This window comes from Wolffia australiana, chromosome 9, assembly GCF_029677425.1.
Source record: "Wolffia australiana isolate 7733 chromosome 9, ASM2967742v1".
NCBI lineage: Eukaryota > Viridiplantae > Streptophyta > Magnoliopsida > Alismatales > Araceae > Wolffia > Wolffia australiana.
Genome location: NC_135843.1, coordinates 7,422,060 through 7,441,133, shown reverse-complemented (window position 1 = coordinate 7,441,133; position 19,074 = coordinate 7,422,060). Strand labels below are relative to the sequence as shown.

General features: G+C 38.9%; 1 protein-coding gene across 2 annotated transcripts; it reads left to right on the top strand.

Moving 5' to 3' along the window:
* Positions 1 to 4,759: 4,759 nt before the first annotated feature.
* Positions 4,760 to 10,969, top strand: LOC144707581 (putative E3 ubiquitin-protein ligase ARI1). 2 transcript variants are annotated; one of them, XM_078580768.1, is made up of 7 exons: positions 4,760 to 5,274; positions 6,982 to 7,014; positions 7,282 to 7,561; positions 8,047 to 8,527; positions 8,593 to 9,132; positions 9,800 to 9,969; positions 10,605 to 10,969. In XM_078580768.1, exons 1-7 carry the CDS (start codon positions 5,140 to 5,142, stop codon positions 10,736 to 10,738), a joined length of 1,773 nt encoding a protein of 590 aa, XP_078436894.1. In that variant the 5' UTR covers positions 4,760 to 5,139; the 3' UTR covers positions 10,739 to 10,969. The 2 variants fall into 2 exon arrangements, with proteins under 2 accessions (XP_078436894.1, XP_078436895.1); XM_078580769.1 differs by having other exon boundaries at positions 4,762 to 5,274; positions 10,608 to 10,969.
* The last annotated feature ends 8,105 nt before the right edge of the window (positions 10,970 to 19,074 follow it).

The window sequence follows — 19,074 nt, the reverse complement described above, 5'->3', positions numbered from 1 at the left end:
GATTTGAAGACGCCCATCTTAGAAGTAATTCAAGAGCCCATATATAAAGAAAAATGACAATTTCCCATGTAAAAAATATATGTAAAACTTCAACAAAAATAGTAGAATGCCTGACAAGCTCGTCAAGGCTGCTTGATTGAGGTTCTTTATCCAACAAGATAATATTTTTTTAGCCTTTCAAGTACGAATAGATTTATTGAATCTTGAATAATAATTTTTATAGAATCTGGTGTACTTACTTCTTCTAAAACATTTAAATTAATCCTTTCTATATAATCTATAGGTCCTATAATAGTCTCAACAAGGATAAATGTTTGGCACAAATATAGAAATTGAACAAAGTTAAACAAGAAATTTTAGATTCATAAATTTGAAAACGTTTTTGACCGTAGTACTAGGGGAAAAAATTATTTACCATGATAAAATTATTTGGCACTTCTGGGACCTAATTAATGATTTCCCATAATTGATACCTCCTTCGTTATGGTCCATCTCTAGATTAAATTGTCAATAAAGAGTATATCAAATACTCTAAAATGTCTTTGATAAAATTCATGAATAGGGACAATCATATACTATTTGGTGAGACACCTTCCCATTAGTACTATTTGGTGTATTTGAAAATTCCAAAAATAGTAAGTTAAAATTATGAGCTTATGAAAGTGATGAAACACCTTATTGATTAGTTGTAAATCTAATATTGATGTATTGTAATAGGAGAAATAATAAGTTAAAAAACATGGGTTTATGAAAGTGATGAAACACTTTATTGATCAGTAGTAAATCTAATATTGATTTATTGTGATAGGAGATATAATAAGTTAAAAATAAGATTTTACAGAAAGTGATGCTCGTTCCTTTTCAAATTTTATTGGAGAAAAATAAATTTGAGTTGATTAGCAAACAAATAAAACCTAATGCTTGAACCTAAGAAATATAACATTTTGGAAAATCAGTATAAACCTTTTGATTTGAAAAAATGGGTATCTATATACTGTAACCGGGATAAGTGAGTTGTTTCTTACATGTTTTGTTTTAATTTCCACCCAGCATATTAAAGAACTAAAAAAATAAGATCATTTTTCTTCAGTTTTGTAGTTTATGGCACCTGTCAATGTTTTTCTCTGCCTTGAAATGCATGCTTATTTGGCGATTGCGCCATGCATTAGCCAATCTATGTGGGTATTCCAAACAAAGTCTTTGATGTATTATGCGCATATAATTAGAAAAATGTACTGTACTTTCTCCAGTTTTATGAACTATCCAGTGAATTGATCTAATTTTATTTGGCTTTCTCATCCATCCCATCAATCCATATTTTATCCTAAATACATTATACAACACCAAAAAATACCAATATTATTAGCTATTTACTTATCAAGACATACGTAGATGGAAATAACTAAATATAGAAAGAGCCGTGTGGGGCCAACCATTGTTTTTTATTGGCAGAATCATTTGAATTAATGATGATTAAATGTCCCAGATTCGTTTCCTACTTGGCGTGGTACTTTTACTCTCTAGCGCAATTACTAAACTTTATACCTAATTATCTCCTTATTTTTACAATATGCTCCCCCTCTCTCTTTCTCTCTCTTATTTCTCTCTTCTTATTTCTTTTTTTCCCCTCTCTCTCTTATTTCTTTCTTTTTTTTTTTCTCTCTCTATCTTATTTCTTTCTTTTCTCTCTCTCTCTCTCTCTTATTTCTTTCTTTTCTCTCTCTCTCTCTATCTTATTTATTTATTTCTTTTTTTATTCTCTTATTTCTCTCTCATATTCCTCTCTCTTCATTCTCTCTCTTTTTTCTCTCTCTTCACTCTCTCTCTTATTTCTCTCTTCATTCTCTCTCATATTTCTCTCTCTTCATTCTCTCTCTTATTTCTCTCTTCATTCTCTCTCTTATATCTCTCTTCGTTCTCTCTCATGTTTCTCTCTCTTCATTCTCTCTCTTATTTCTCTCTCTTCATTCTCTCTCTTATTTCTCTCTTCATTCTCTCTCTTATATCTCTCTTCGTTCTCTCTCATGTTTCTCTCTCTTCATTCTCTCTCTTATTTCTCTCTTCATTCTCTCTCTTATTTCTCTCTTCATTCTCTCTCTTATTTCTCTCTTCATTCTCTCTCTTATATCTCTCTTCGTTCTCTCTCATGTTTCTCTCTCTTCATTCTCTCTCTTATTTCTCTCTTCATTCTCTCTCTTATTTCTCTCTTCATTCTCTCTCTTATTTCTCTCTTCATTCTCTCTCTTATATCTCTCTTCGTTCTCTCTCATGTTTCTCTCTCTTCATTCTCTCTTATTTCTCTCTCATAATTCTCTCTCTTATTTCCCTCTGTTCATTCTCTCTCTTATATCTCTCTTCGTTCTCTCTCATGTTTCTCTCTCTTCATTCTCTCTCTTATTTCTCTCTCATAATTCTCTCTCTTATTTCCCTCTGTTCATTCTCTCTCTTATTTCTCTCTCATAATTCTCTCTCTCATATATCTCTCTCTTTTTTTTCTCTCTCTCTCTCTCTTTTCATTTCTCTCTCTCTCTTCACTTCTCTCTTCATTCTCTGATTCTCTTTCATATTTCTCTCTTTTCTCGCTCTTATTTCTCTCTCTTCATTGTCTCTCTGATTTCGCTCTCCGATTTCGTTCTTTTCATTCTCTCTGTGATTTCTCTCTGTGATTTCTTTTTTTTTCATTCTCTCTCTGATTTCTTTCTTTTCATTCTCTCTCTGATTTTTTTCTTTTCTTTCTCTTTCTAATTTTGCCTCTTCATTCTCGCGCGAATTTCTCTCTCTTCATTTTTTCTCTCTTCATTCTCTCTCCCTCTTCTTTCTCTATTATTTCTCTCTCTCATTTCTCATTCTTATTTCTCTCTCTTCTCTTTCCTCATTCTCTCTCTCATTTGTCTTTCTTATCTCTCTCTCTCTTTCTCACGTTTCTCTTTCTTATCTCTCTCTCACGTTTGTCTTCCCTCTTTTTCTCTCTCTTCATTCTCTTACTTCCTCATTTCTCTTTCTTATTTCTCTCTTATCTCTCTCTCTCTCTCTTACTTCTTTCTCATTTCTCTTTGTCATTGCTCTCTTACATCTCTCTCTCTTCTTTCTCATTTCTCTTTATTATTTCTCTCTTATCTCTCTCTCTCTCTTATTTCTTTCTCATTTCTTTCTTATCTCTCTCTCTTATTTCTTTCTCAGTTCTCTTTCTTATTTCTCTCTTATCTCTCTCTTCATTCTCTCTCTAATTTATTTCTCATTTCTTTCTTATTTCTCTCTTATCTCTCTCTTCTTTCTCATTTCTCTTTATTATTTATCTCTTATCTCTCTCTCTGTCTCTCTTATTTCTTTCTTATTTCTCTCTTATCTCTCTCTCTTCATTCTCTCTCTTCATTATCTCTCTTATTTCTTTCTTATTTCTCTCTTGTCTCTTCATTTTATCTCCTATTTCTTTCTCATTTCTCTCTTATCTCTCTCATCATTCTCTCTCTAATTTTTTTCTCATTTCTCTTTCTTATTTCTCTCTTATCTCCCTCTCTTCTTTCTCATTTCTCTCTCATCTCTCTCATCATTCTCTCTCTAATTTCTTTCTCATTTCTCTTTCTTATTTCTCTCTTATCTCCCTCTCTTCTTTCTCATTTCTCTCTCATCTCTCTCATCATTCTCTCTCTAATTTCTTTCTCATTTCTCTTTCTTATTTCTCTCTTATCTCCCTCTCTTCTTTCTCATTTCTCTCTCATCTCTCTCATCATTCTCTCTCTAATTTCTTTCTCATTTTTCTTTCTTATTTCTCTCTTATCTCCCTCACTTCTTTCTCATTTCTCTTTCTTATTTCTCTCTTATCTCTCTCTCTCTCTCTTATTTCTTTCTCATTTCTCTTTCTTATATATCTCTCTCTCTCTTCATTCTCTCTCTTATTTCTTTCTCATTTCTGTCTTATCTCTCTCATATCTCTCTCTCTCTTATTTCTTTCTCATTTGTCTTTCTTATATATATATACATCTCTCTCTCCTCATTCTTTATCTTATTTCTTTCTCATTTCTGTCTTATTTCTCTCTTATCTCTCGTTCTATTCATTCTTTCTCTTTTCTCTTTCTTATTCTCTCTGCATTCTCTCTCTTATTTCTCTCCTATCTCCCTCCTCTTCATTCTTTCTCTTATTCTTTCTTATTTATCTCTTTTCTCTCTCTCTTACTTATTTCTCATTTCTCTTTATTATTTCTCTCTTGTCTTTCTGTCTTATTTCTTTCTCATTTTTCTTTCTTATTTCTCTCTTATCTCTCTCTTCATTCTTTCTATTATTTCTTTCTCATTTCTTTCTTATATCTCTCTTTTCTCTCTCTTCTTTCCCCATTTCTTTCTTATTTCTCTCTCTCTCCATTCTCTCTCTTATTTCATTCTCATTTCTTGCTTATTTCTCTCTTATCATTCATTCTCTCTTATTTTTCTCTCATCTCTTTCTTATTTCTCTCTTATCTCTCTCTCTCTCTCTCATTCTTTCTCTTATTTCTTTCTCATCTCTTTCTTATTCTCTCTTATCTCTCTCTCTCTTCTTTCTTTTTCATTTCTTTCTTATTTTTCTCTTATATATATATATATATCTTTCTCTTCATTCTCTCTCTTATTTCTTTCTCATCTCTTTCTTATTTCTCTCTTATCTCTCTCTCTCTCTTCTTTCTTTCTCTTATTTCTCTCTCTAATTTCTGTCTTCATTCTCTTTCTCGATCTTATTTCTGTCTTCATTCTCTCTCTTTCTCTGGTTTCTCTCTATTTATTCTCTCTCTTATTTCTCAGTCTTACTTCTCTCTCTTCATTCTCTCTCTCTCTCTTGTTTCTCTCTCTTAGTTCTCTCTATCTACGGTCTACGGAGTCTGAGACGACGCTATAGAAGAGGAAACAGATGATCGGAGAGAAGGCATGATACAGTGAAACGATCGCAGAGAAGTAGAACCGACGCGAAGAAGATGCCCAACCAATCCGCAAGCGACAAAATCGCACCCGAATTCGTAGGAAATCGCGAAACGCCGGGGAAGATCGAGACCACAATCGAGGGTCCTTCCGAGAAATCTCTCGTTCTCTCTCTATAAATCTCTCTCTCTCTCTCTGTCTCTCTCTCTTCGTTTCTCTCTCTCTTCGTTTCTCTCTCTCTCTAGGGGAAGAATGCCGGGTTCGAATGGATACTCCTCGAGTGAAGAAGATTACTACGATAGCGATCGGGACTCGATCGGGGCGTTCGGTAATCAGGATCTTGAGGCGGATTGCGGAGCTTCCTCTTCTTCCCGGTGCTCTACTCAGGTGAGTAACGCGTGTTCTTAATCCGAATTTTGAATTTTCATGCTTTGATCGAGTTGTTGGGTAATCTACCACTATTACCCCCCCTTTTTTTTACTCCCAATTTTCAAATTTATTCTTTGATCGAGTGGTAGAGTGATCTACTACTATTACCCCTTTTTCTCTTTCTTACTCCCAATTTTCAAATTTATACTTTGATCGAGTGGTAGAGTAATCTACTACTATTACCCCTTTTTCTCTTTCTTACTCCCAATTTTCAAATTTATATTCTGATCGAGTGGTAGAGTAATCTACTAATATTACCCCTATTCTCTTTCTTACTCCCAATTTTCAAATTTATACTTTGATCGAGTTGTTGGGTAATCTACTCCTACTACTCCATTTTCTCTTTCTTCTCCCAATTTTTAAATTTATACTCTGATCGAGTTGTTGGGCAATTTACCAGTAATACTCCTTTTTCTCTTTCTTACTCCCAATTTTCAAATCTATGCTTTCATCGAGTTGTTGGGTAATCTAGTCCTACCCTTTTTTCTCTTTCTTACTCCCAATTTTCAAATTTATACTTTGATCGAGTGGTTGAGTAATCTACTACTATTACCCCTTTTCTCTTTCTTACTCCCTATTTTCAAATTTATATTTTGATCGAGTTGTTGGTTAATCTACTACTACTACCCATTCTTCTCTTTCTTACTCCCAATTTTCAAATTTACACTTTGATCGAGTTGTTGGATAATCTACAACTACTACCCCTTTTTCTCTTTCTTACCCCCGATTTTCAAATTAATGCTTTGATCGAGTTGTTGGGTAATCTACTACTACCCCTTTTTCTCTTTCTTTCAATTTTCAGTTTTCTTTAATTCAAATTTTTTTTTTCAGTTTTCTACTTTGATCAAAATGTTGGGTAATCTACTATTACTCCTTTTTCTCTTTCTTATTCCCAATTTTCAATTTTATACTTTGAATTAGTTGTTGGATAATCTACAACTATGTTACGACCTCAGCAATTGATGTCGATCCGAGCCCAATTTTCCCAGAATATCGAAGCAATACACGGAAAAGGAAGAGTGTCAAATGGAAATATACTGATCCAAACGAGGGAGAAGTTCACAATACAATGCACTTCCAGTTGAAGGGAAAAATAAGCATGAAAACGAAAGATCAGAAGAGGGAAGAGGACGGGATCGCGACGAGGTGGATCGCTCTCGTCAATCACTGGAGAGGAGAATCTCCCGCTCCCCGATGTCACTAACTGACTTCCTGCTTTTTGAACTTCTTCTCCTTCTTATTTATCGGCGGGGTCCCCCGCCTATGGGGTTCCTTGGGAATGATCCGACGTGGCGGGCCCGCTTCTTCTTTTCTTTCTTTTTTTTCCAAGATATGTACGACGGAGACTCATATCAAACTACTACCCCTTTTTCTCTTCTTACTCCAAAATTTCAATTTTATTCATTGCTTAGTGAGGAATTTGACTTGTACGCTTATCCTCTGTCCGAATTTTAAGCCACAGTATTTGATCGATTATTCGTGTTTTGAATCGATTTATGAGGAGGAATTCGTGGAAGGGCCTGTTCATCAGCCCTACTCTGATGTTTTCTTTCAATTTCTCTTGATCTCGTTCTGTTTTCTCTCATGTTTAAAGATTTCATTTGGCAGATCGATGAGGATAAATTTTATTGGGGAAATTTAATTTTTTCTGGTTAATTTTCGCAGGTGATTACGCGGGAGTCGCTTTTGTCTGCCCAGGTATCAATTAGAATCTATTATTTATATTCCTTGTACTTCAAGAACGTTAAGGGAAAGATTGCAAAACGGTTGTAAATTTGTTCGGTTTCTCCTCAAATATTTCATATTTTCTAAAAATTCCTGTATAGTGCGTCTTCTCACCGATAGTATCCCTGTATTTCAATTTTCTGGTGTAAGTTTTTATTTTAATTCTAAATAAGTAATTCCAATATCCTTCTTGATGATTTTAATTAGAGTTGATTTTGATGTAATTTTGTTTTTTTGTAGAGAGAGGATTTACAGAGGGTCATGGATTTGCTACAACTGCCGGAGCAGCATGCGAGGACTTTGCTGATCTGCCATAGATGGGATGTAGACAAAATTTTTTCCATTCTTGTTGAAAGGGGGAGAGATCAGCTATTTTCAGAAGCAGGATTAACATTGTCAGATTCTAGGGCTCTTCATTTGTCCTTGCCTTCATCTCCAGTTTTATGCCAGATTTGTTTCGAGGAGGTTGCGATTGATGACACTACCACAATGGACTGTGGTCATATTTACTGTAATGATTGTAAGTAAGTTCTCTTTTATATTTAATTGAGATTTCTTGCTCATTATTGCAGTACCATCGTCTCTGGTTTGTTTTGGATGGTGATATATTTTTAATATGTGCAAAATACTAAGGATTCTACTTTCAAAAAAATGGTTTCAAACGAGAAGAGGGTAGGTTCTTTAAACATGTAAATATTACATCTCATTTTGACACTCTTTTTAATGTAGAAACAGAACTTGCTTGGAAAATTTCCATAAAGGCACATGATTTTTCCATTTGCTTGACACTCATCTTGTCAATTATCTTCACAATTATTTTCTCAATTATATTTCTAAATAGATGTGGCCATTCTTTTATGACTTCTTCGTCGAAGTCTTGTCTCGTTGTAATTTTTTTCGGTTTGAGAGTTTGAGAACAATTATTAAGCTGATGTCGCCTGATTTCCTTGTAATTTTGGCTACTTCTATTACCAGATAAATATATTAAATGTTTTTCTTCTTTAGGTTGGACTGAACATTTTATGGTGAAGATCAACGATGGTCAGAGCCGTCGAATTCGGTGCATGGCCTCCAAGTGCAACGCCATTTGCGATGAAGCCGTTGTCAGGAGTTTAGTCAACACAAAAGATCCTGACATGGCCGACCGATTTGAGCGTTACCTCCTGGAATCGTACATTGAAGACAACAATAAGGTGAATTGGTGCCCCTCCGTCCCTCACTGCGGCAATGCGATTCGCGTTGACGGTGATGTGTACTGCGAGGTTGAGTGCACGTGTGGGCTGCAGTTCTGCTTTGGCTGCTTATCAGAAGCACATTCTCCATGTTCTTGCCAAATGTGGCGACTTTGGGTGAAGAAGTGCCGAGATGAGTCAGAGACAGTGAACTGGATAACTGCTAACACTAAGTCTTGTCCAAAGTGCTTCAAACACATCGAGAAAAATGGCGGTTGTAATCTTGTCACTTGCATTTGTGGGCAGGCTTTCTGGTGAGTGATTTAAATTGTTGAAAAATCAGTTTGAATAGAAATTTCAATATTTTTATTCTGGACAGTTGGCTGTGTGGAGCTGCTACGGGTTATGAACACACATGGTCAAACATAGCCGGGCACAGCTGTGGACGGTACAAAGATCAAAAGACAGAGATGGCGAAGCGCGAGCTACATCGATACATGCATTATCACAAGTTCTACAAGAGCCATAAAGATTCTTGCAAGCAGGAAACCAAGTTGAGTTCTGCAATCCAGGCAAAGATTTCTGTTATGGAATCCAAGGACTGGACGATGAAGGATTACAGCTGGCTCTTGAATGGGCTCCACCGGCTGTTCAGGTCGAGGCGGATGCTTTCTTACTCCTACCCCTTTGCGTTTTACATGTTTGGGGATGAGATTTTCAAGGATGAGATGAGCAAGGAAGAAAGAGAAATTAAGCAGAATCTCTTTGAGGACCAGCAACAACAGCTTGAAAGTAATGTTGAGAGGCTGTCAAAGTCTTTGACTTTGGATTTCGACGAGTCAACTGAAGAACAGGTTGTGGCGGCGAGGATGAACATCATCAATCTCTCTGTCCTCATTGATCAGCTCTGTCATAAAATGTGCGCTCTCTCTACTTCTCTCACCCTCTTTTTATTTTGCTCTTCCTCTCCATCTATTTATTTCTTCTTCCATCTCCCACTAATTCATCCTCTGTAGGTCTCCTTTCTCTGTCTTTCTATTTCCCTCTCATTTTTCTTTGCATCTGTCGTTCTTTCTCTCTCCCTCTCATTTTTTCCTTCTTCTGTCTTCTTCTCTCTTTCCTTCTTAGTCCTCTCTCATTATTTCCTTCTATATCTGCCTTCGTTTCTTCCTCTCATTCTTCCTCCTGCATTTTATCTTTCTGCCTCTTATTCTTTCTTTCTTTCTCTCTCCCTCATCCTTTATCTCTTTCTGTAGGTTTTCTGTCTCTAACCAACTCATTCCTTCTCCGATTCTTTCGGTCTTCCTCTCTTCTATCCATTCTTTTTTTTCTCCATCTTCCCCCTGCTCAGTCTCTCTCTATTTCTGTCTTCCTTCATCTGTCACACCCATTCTTTCTCTCAATCTCTCCATTTTCATTTAACTTCAAAGTTCCTCTCTTTGTAGGTTTTCCCTTTCCCTAACCACTATTTCTGTCTTCCTTTTTCTATCCAACTCATTCTTTCTCTCTCTAGTTCACTTCACTATCTTCTTTCTTTGCCTCCCTCATGCTTTGTCTTACAGCTAATCGGACTGAATTTTCTGCAGATATGAGTGTATTGAGAATGATCTTTTGGGCTCATTAACGAACGCCACACACAATATTGCCCCATATAGATCAAAGGGCATCGAAAGAGCTTCAGAGCTTACAGATTTATGGGATTCTAGTCAACTGATTGAGGGGAGCGGTTGGAATCATCTTATCAGGGAGACGCCTGGTATGAAACAAAGAAGACCGTTCTCTTGTTAATATTTTCTCTCTCTTCACTTGTCTGTAGATATGCTTTTTTTATGTCCATGTTCGTTATGATTGTGATGCCAATCATTGGGCCATCTTTATCTCTCTCTTTCTCTCTCTTTCTACCTTGATGGCATATACCTCTACCATTGTATCTACTTATGTCTACCCACATATTGAACCTCTTTCTCCGTCTGAATTTCCATCTCGGTTTGTATCTCTATCTTTTGCGGTGTCCTCCCCGCATCCATCCTATCTTTTTATTTATCTCTCTCTCTTACTCTCTCGCTACCGCTGTGGCATGTACCTCTACCACTGCATCTACTTATGTCTACCCACATATTGACCTCTTTTTCTATCTGAATTTCCATCTCTATTTATATCTCTCTCTAGCAGTATCCTCCAAAATATGCTCTATCTTTCTATTTATCTCTCTCACACACACTCTCTCTACCTCTATGACATATACCTCTTTCATTTTACATCTTTTTATGTCTATCCACATACTGACCTCTTTCTCTTCATGATTTTCCATCTCTATTTCTACGTCAATCAATCTCTCTCTCTCCCCCACTCTCTCTCTCTCTTCAATTTGACCAACTTGTCCTTTGAAAGAAGGTAAAAAGGCAGGAACTTCTTGCACAGAGGACAACTTCCATACCCACTCTTCGCGGCGCCGGAAGAGGCCGGAGGACTTCGAAGGAGACGGACTGATCGACCTCAATCTGCCCCCAAACGTCGAGATCTGACTCATCTCTCTGTACAGGTTTCATCTCTCTTTCTTCTTTCTTCATCATCTAAATGATGAATGAGTGCATGAAGTAGAAGAGTGAGAAAATCCAGCCTTCTTGTCCTTAAGCCTCTTGATGCTAATTTTGGTAAGAGAGATGCATGTACAGCAGGTTCCTGCCATCTCTTCCCCATTATCTGTATGAGTGGTTCGACAAGGACGGTCTTATGTACAGGATGCAATTTAAGCTGATCTTGTTGTTGTTGGGAGGGGAAGGAGAGATGCGCATTAAGGGATGATAGAATATGTTGACCAAAACACACACACACACACACACACACACACACATATATATATGTGGAGAGAGAGAGAGTGAAGAGAGAGAGAAGAGAGAGAGAGAGAAGAGAGAGAGAAGAGACAGGAAGAGAGAGAAGAGAGAGTGAGAAGAGAGAGAGAGTGAAGAGAGAGTGAGAAGAGAGAGAGAGTGAAGAGAAAGAGAGAGAGTGAAGAGAGGGAGAGAGAAGAGAGAGAGCGAAGAGAGAGTGAAGAGAAAGAGAGAGAGAAGAGAGAGTGAAGAGAGAAGAGAGAGAGTGAAGAGAGGGAGAGAGAAGAGAGAGAGTGAAGAGAGAGTGAAGAGAAAGAGAGAGAGTGAAGAGAGAGAGAAGAGAGAAGAGAGAGAGGGAAGAGAGGGAGAGAGAAGAGAGAGAGTGAAGAGAGAGTGAAGAGAAAGAGAGAGAGTGAAGAGAGAGAGAGTGAAGATATGAGAGAGTGAAGGTATCAGAGATAGAAGGTTTTATAGAGAGAAGGTATCAGAGATAGAAGGTTTTATAGAGAGAAGGTATCAGAGAGAGAAAGTATGAGAGGGAGAAGATATGGGAGAGAGAAAGCATGAGAGGAGAAGATATGGGAGAGAGAGAAAGTATGAGAGAGAGAGAAAGTATGAGAGATAGAAGGTATGAGATAGAGTTACAGAAGCTATGAGATAGAGATGTAGAGAGAATCTGTGAAAGAGAGATATAGAGAGAAGGCATGAGAGGGAGAAGGATGAGAGAGAGATGGCATGCGAGAAGGAGACAGAAGACAAGAAAGAGGGAGAGAGATAAGACAGGAGAGGGAGGGAGAGAAGGCATGAGAGGAAGTGTGAAGGCATGACAAAAGGAGAGACAAGACAGGGGGGGGCAGAGAGAAGACATGACAGGAGGAGAGAGAAATAGGGGGGGGAGGAGGGAGAAGGCATGAGAGGGAAAAATCATGAGAGAGAAAGAAGGTATGAGAGGTAGAGAAATCATGAGAGAAAGAAGGTATGAGAGGGAGAGAAATCATGAGAGAGAGAAGGTATGAGAGGGAGAGAAATCATGAGAGAGAAGGTATGATAGGGAGAGAAATCATGACAGAGAGGGAAGATATGAGAGGAAGAGAAATCATGAGAGAGAGAAGGCATGAGAGGGAAAGAAATCATGAGAGAGAGAAGGCATGAGAGAGAGAAGTCATGAGAGAGAGAGAAGGCATGAGAGAAAGATGTCAATATTCAATGGTCAAATGGGTTCCTTCCGTCATGGGTCCCCATTAACCGACTGAAGGAGATAGCGATAAACAAGATATATATCTATCAGATAGCTGTCCCATGTTCTCTCTCTCCCTCTCGGTCTATCTCTTAAAGCTTTTCACGAGAGATAACCTCTATTCAAAAGAACATATACACGAAGCGAGGGATGACTCTGCCATTGAAGAGAGAGGCGGCCATTGAAGAGTTGTTGGGAAGCAAGAGAAGAAAACTGAAACGGCCCTTGTGAGAATATGCATTAAGAAATCAACAGGACAATATAATCAGAGAGGGGAGCGAAGAGAAATATAGATACAGACTGTAGAGTTAGAGAAGGATCAGCGTCCATAATCACATGAACAACCCTTCTGGTAATCCTACGCAAGAAGTTATGTGTTGGTTAAGAGAAAGATGATTTGTTCTTTATCGTCCTTCCTAGATTAAGTGCAGATAATTGATGGGCATTCTGTGTCTAACCTCAATTGTTTTGACCTCCCAATTCTGAATTCATTGACAAGTTTATAAGTTAAAATATGTTTTATGTGAATACTGGATGCCTATATATTTATTTATTATGTGAAATACGTGGCTACTGAGTGAACAAAAGTAATGGCTTGAACCCAACATGAAAATCAATGGGATCATGTGTTATCATAGACTGACTTATCCCACTGCATGGAAGATCTGTGTTCCTCTCCAAATTTATTGACTCAAGTATTACATAACCTAATTATGGGTTTCACCATGCCATTACTTTTGTTCAAGCCATTACTTTTATTCACTGCATTGCACACTGAAGGAAAGGTAAATGTAACTTTTCGAGAATGATATGATACAGTATCATTGATTGTGCAAAGTTATCTCATTGCAGTGTGTTTTGATAAATTCTCAAATGTGTTTTTACTTTATTTTTTAATAAATATTTTTTGGAAATATATTATCATTGAAATAATCATACTATGATATTTATCGACCACACATGTATACACAGTCTCTGAGTACCTTACTAAATCTTTATCTATGCCATTATGCCTCATCGATTTCATTATATCCAAGTGGATTGGGAAAAACAAAGAGCTGCACTTCTCATTCAGAAAATACATGACATGCAGATTTATTGTGCATTGAGAAAACTTTACTGTGCACCTTTAGGATCAAAATTTTCAAATAAATTACAAAGATGTGGAATAGGAAAACTTCTGAAACTGTATCTCTCTGCTATGACTGAATCTAACAATGCATATCTTGACCTTAGTGAAACTATGGCCTCTACTCAAATACTTCCACTACCTTGCTTCTACTTCGCCAAATACCCACATGTCCTTTACTTGAGAGGAATATGAAGTCCCTAAACAAAGTAAGGTTGCTAAATCTTATAGGTATATTGTGCATTTGGTGCTCATGCTCATCGACGCGCAAGTGCGATGGATCAGGGCAGGTCGCGCACACACTGCACGCGCAAGGCGCCAAGTGCTACACGTGTGTGCGGGACGCGTAGGCTAGGCAGCAGAGGTGCAGGCGCTGCGCGCGAGAGCTGTGTGGCCACGATGATACATAGGTGTGGGCGCTAAACGCCGTGCGCGTGCACCACACAGGTTGCACACACACACCGCGCGTGTTTGAAGCGCAGGGCGTGAGGTATCCCCCAAAGATATTAAGGCATTGGCGCACAGAGGACGTTGAAACACTTGCAGGACGCACGACGTCCCTACGGGTAGGGCCACAGCGCGCAACGCCGAGACTTGAGGCACTGGAGATGGTGCCACCAATGCGTAGCACGTAGCGACGGTGCTAGCGGGCATGCACACGGGACTGCAGGCCTAAGGCGCAGGAGCGCCACTACCCATGAGCGGGTTGCACCTCGTCTTATTACTTTGGTATCATTCTTGGTCTTCCCTCATGTAATGGTTATGGCTACAATGTAATCTTGTTCCTTATAATACAATGACCCAATTCATGTATGGGGCCTCGTGCCTACCCTTTCTCCTTAACTTCCAAGCAATCTAAAGCTGCTGTAAGAGACTTCTGCTGCACAAGCAAAGGCTGCTCAGCCTTTCTGCCCAAGCCTTGAGGCCAGCACACATTTTATATGAGCATTGTTCCAAGCTCGGGATTTGACCACATGACACATTGTCAAAGGGCACATAATGACTCATCTCCCCCAGTCCTCCCCCCTTCAAGGTGCCATCTTTATTATTGAATCGAATTTCATGTCCCTAATGCTATCACACACTATAAATTTCAGTACCACGTTTTCCTATTCATTTTGTCTTTCAAGACCTGAATATGGGTCTAAGGTCTGTGCCATGGGAATGGACAATGCATCAATAAGCTTCAGTCGAATCACCCCTCTTTTAGGCTTTGTTCTCCAAGGATGCTTAAACCTCTTCCCTTTTAAAGCCACACATGCCTTGTCTATCTGTTTTCCCAAATTTTAGAACAAATTAATGAGTTTCCAAAATCATGACACCCCTCTAAGAGAATATTTTATGTGCAAGTCATGTTGATGTCGGACATCATGAATGACATCGTCTGATGGGCAATTCCCTAACGAGAAATGTAAGTAAGTGAGTGAAAATAATTTAGGTGGCGTGTATGTGTAGGTCCGACTTGTGGAAAATTGCCAGGTTCCGAGGTCTGGGGCGGGCAACCGATGACGCTGATGGTGACCTTCTGACCCTCGTCAGAGTGACGACGACGACTACGACATCGAACGGAATACTTCCATTGGGGCTTGCACGTAATGGACGGGCTCGGTCCGCACCTAGGGATACACTTAGTTTGTAGTTTTCTCGAAGTAAATGCTCTCACCTAATTCTAACCCGAGCGCGGTGGAGTGCAGCCGAAAGTATACTGGAAGATGTAATTTAACAGACGAGCAAGGGAACGGGGTACCTCGATGGTGGTGGCATCTCTCATCGCCGTCTTCGTCGATGCCGGGACTGGTGTGGAGAGGAACGGTGGAGGAGTGCTGTCAATGGGCACGACTTTACTTAACTGTCGGCAGTGACGCAGTGCAAAAGCAAGAGCTCGGAGGTCACAGGTGAGTGGAAGGACGTATGGAGCGCGGTATCGGTGGTGCGAAACGTAGCGGCAATGGTGCTGCGAGGCGGCAATGACGTCGCAGTTGGCGCGGTCGATGCGCGAACATGGTGCGGACAATTGGGAGAACCGGCGGTGCTCAATGATGTGTCAAGACGATGCATACGACATCTGGTTGATAAGACAGCGGGGCCGTGGGCAGTCTTGATGCAAATGCAACGATAGAGGGACAACATGCTCAGCCGGGTGGCACCCACGTCCACAAAAGTGGCGATGCGCAAGGCTGAGGAGTGGACGCGAGGGTGCGGGCGTGACTGCGACGACATCACGTAATGAGTGTGTCAACCTACAGACGGATAAGGCACAACACGGTGTGGCATCGCACACAGCACGAAGATATTCTAAATGATAGTACATGCAGAGCAGTGCGGGTGACAGTCTGTGTGCCAAAAGAGTGCTTGGTGAGGCACATGCGCAGGTGCGCGGTGCGATAAGTTTGTCGTGCAAAGATGGGACCATGTAGGTCGATGTTCAATGGCACCTGATGCAGTCCGTAGAGGGTCCCACGAGTGACACAGTGCTCCGCTTGACAAACGCTCGTGCAGTCAACAGCCGTGGGCATCAAACTGATTAGTCGGTGATTAACAGACGGCACCTTTATCACAACAACAAGAGAAATCCCGTTGGGCGGTGACTGTACAGCTAGTTGACCATGCGATCGCAACACCTGATACACCCAAGGACCAGCTGACTCACCGTCGAGAAAATGGGAGCAAGACTTGTCGCCCGATGTGCAATCCGGGAAGGTCAGAAGCGACACACGGTCACCACTTAGGATTGGCAGTGTCTTCCTCCTCTTCCTCTCTTCTTCCTTCTTCTTCCTTCTCTTCTTCCCTTTCTTCTCCTTCTCTTTGGGGTGAGATCCATCGACGATAACTCTAACTGCTACAAATGAAATTCCAGATCTGAAGGAACATGGTGCCCATCATGGCCTTATATAGGGCCATGATGGGGCCCTTAGAATGAGTCCAACAAGGGGGAGTCCAATAAGAGACCCCCCCTTTTACGACATAAATGAAGAAAATCAGAGATTAAACGATGTGAAATAAAACGATACAAAAGGATACAAAAACACGATGATACTGACGCGTCACATCGAGTACGATGTACTCGCCATGATGAACACGAAACATGAAATCAGACGAACAAAAAGCGGAGAATTAAAACACGAACACGTGTGTGAATGTGCATTACCGGGGGTATTTAAACTCAGGAATCTTCACAGATGCTTTGGCATGCTGGTCGGGCTGGACACGGACTGGCGGTGAAGTTGTTGACGGCCAGGATGGCTGCGATGACGTTCCATCAATGTTGTTTGGGTGCGCTCCATCACATGTCATCACAACTAACATCATAATCCACCAGCACATGACTTGGTGCTATCCAAATCACCAAAAAAGTTGAACAAATCATTAAGATGTCTGGAATCCATCTCGTGTCCTATATCTTACAGGTAAATATTTTTATATTATATTTATCTGTAATTATTCTTCCATACCTTTGGATTATATCCTCAAAGACCAATCATAATTCCTCACTCTTGAGAAGTGGTTCATAGTTAAAGTCATCACCCAACAGTCTCTATGCACAAAAAATCCGATAGAGTTTATCCAAGATTACCAAGAATTGTTAATAGAATTGTACACCAAACTACTTGCCCATATATATCCCAAGAAAATAATGTAGCTGGACATAAGTGTCATCATATATTTTACATGACTCACATTCTTCTCATTGATATGAATTTCCCCCATTACCTTTGGTCCCATACCCTTCTCATTGCCACCTACAAATTCAGCCCCCTTTCATATTTCTCCCTCTAAGGCACCATCCCTCTATAGCACCTCTTTTTCACATATTCTCTCTTCATTCTACCACCCAAGGCGTTTGAGTGTATAGCCTTCCTTCATGACACTCTACCTAGTTCACCAAATATTCCTCTGAGGCTCTCCAAGGACTATGTGATAGACATCATAGTAACCAAAAGTATCCATATTTATCTCCTCAACGGTCATATTTATTTGACCTCCATGTGACGAGTGGGAATACTCACTGCTGATAAGTCCAAAATTTATGATAAAATATATCATTACTAAGATTTGAAATCATGCATTTTTTTTAAAAATTACCTCAATTATTAAATAAAATGTATAAAGTGAGGAAGGGTTCAAACCACAAAAGATGCTATAAAATTTTTTAATTTCAGTGAATGATACAAGAGTTTAGGTACACATAATAGTGAAGTATATTTTACCCAGGCAAGGAATTTTGGAGACAAAACATACGGATTAAAGTAATAATGAAATCACCAAATATAAATTAGATGATTGTATAATGGTATTTTGGAAGCCTGTGTCTTTTTGGGAAAACTCCACAAGATGTTTTTTACATAGATACTTGAATATATGTTATAGATCTGATACTAAGAATGGATAGAGGGGAGAGAGCCAATGCATACCTCAATATTTGTGAGCAAACTCTTCTTGGATTTTCAGATGTTACATCTGGTAATTAGACGATTTTGAGCTATCTGATTAAGTCCCTCTATCTACGTCAGTTGCATGAGTTGGCTGTGCGTAGCCCAACCATTAACTATAAATTTACATGCCCTCAGAAGATTCCCACCAATAATTTTTCACTGTGGTATCTGTGCCTTGGTGTATACCTAAAAGGCTGCATCATACTGCTGCCGTTCACCTGTCCTGCACGCCAGAAAATAAGAACCTTTTAAAACAAAAAGGTTTGGGGCGTTTAAGCACAATTTCAAAAACATAAGGTATCCTTGTGTTTTGACCTTTCAAGTCATGCAACGTTTCCTGAGAACATATATTTTAAATAGTACATGTTCATGCAATCTACGGCAAATAGGTCAAGGGAATTTTTTATTCTGCCATACGTCCATGTGTTCCATCGCATTTACTCCTCATTTTCTCATTTAACATGTGCCCATCCATATGTAAAATAATACAAGTACTAAACTAATTATCTCATAGTGATGCATTTCCCAAGTATTGGTGTGTATTGAGATGTAAATGCAGCAAATGTAAAGATATCATTGAATATCAGTTAAGTCCATTTAAATGATTAAAATACTCAAAGTAAGTTTGAGAAATGTATTATCTACTGAAGCTTAGGATCTTGGGATCTTGACAAACTTATAATACTCGCAATATTATTTTTTCTTAGGAACTTGACAAACCTGGTGTCTATGGTGAAACCTTCAGGGTATACTGCTCAAGGGAAGTCATCACAAGTATGTTTGCTTCCTGGATTACTATGTGGGTTCATGTAGAGCGACATATTTGGTTTGTAAACTTTTGTCATCTACTCAAATAGTGTCTAGTTTATTTGACAAGGACGAAGAACAATATGTCTGGGATTATTTTTTTCCTGTCTATTACCATTAATGGTATTATTCTAATTATCAGAAATGAAACCAGCATCACCACTACACAATAGTATCTTCATCAATATTGACGGGCTCAAAATTTGTGCAAAACTCTTTATTTCTTTGGGAACTATTTTGTTCATCACTAGACATGATTCTTTTACCAAAAGGAAATATGAAATTGATCTACTTCAGGAGATGACTCTTAGGCTGAAAACTAGAGTCATCACCTATGGAGACTTTATTAAAACTTTTGGAATGATGCTTCAAAAAAGTACGAAGAATCCAACTAATAGTGGACATTTCTTGGTAAATTCATCTA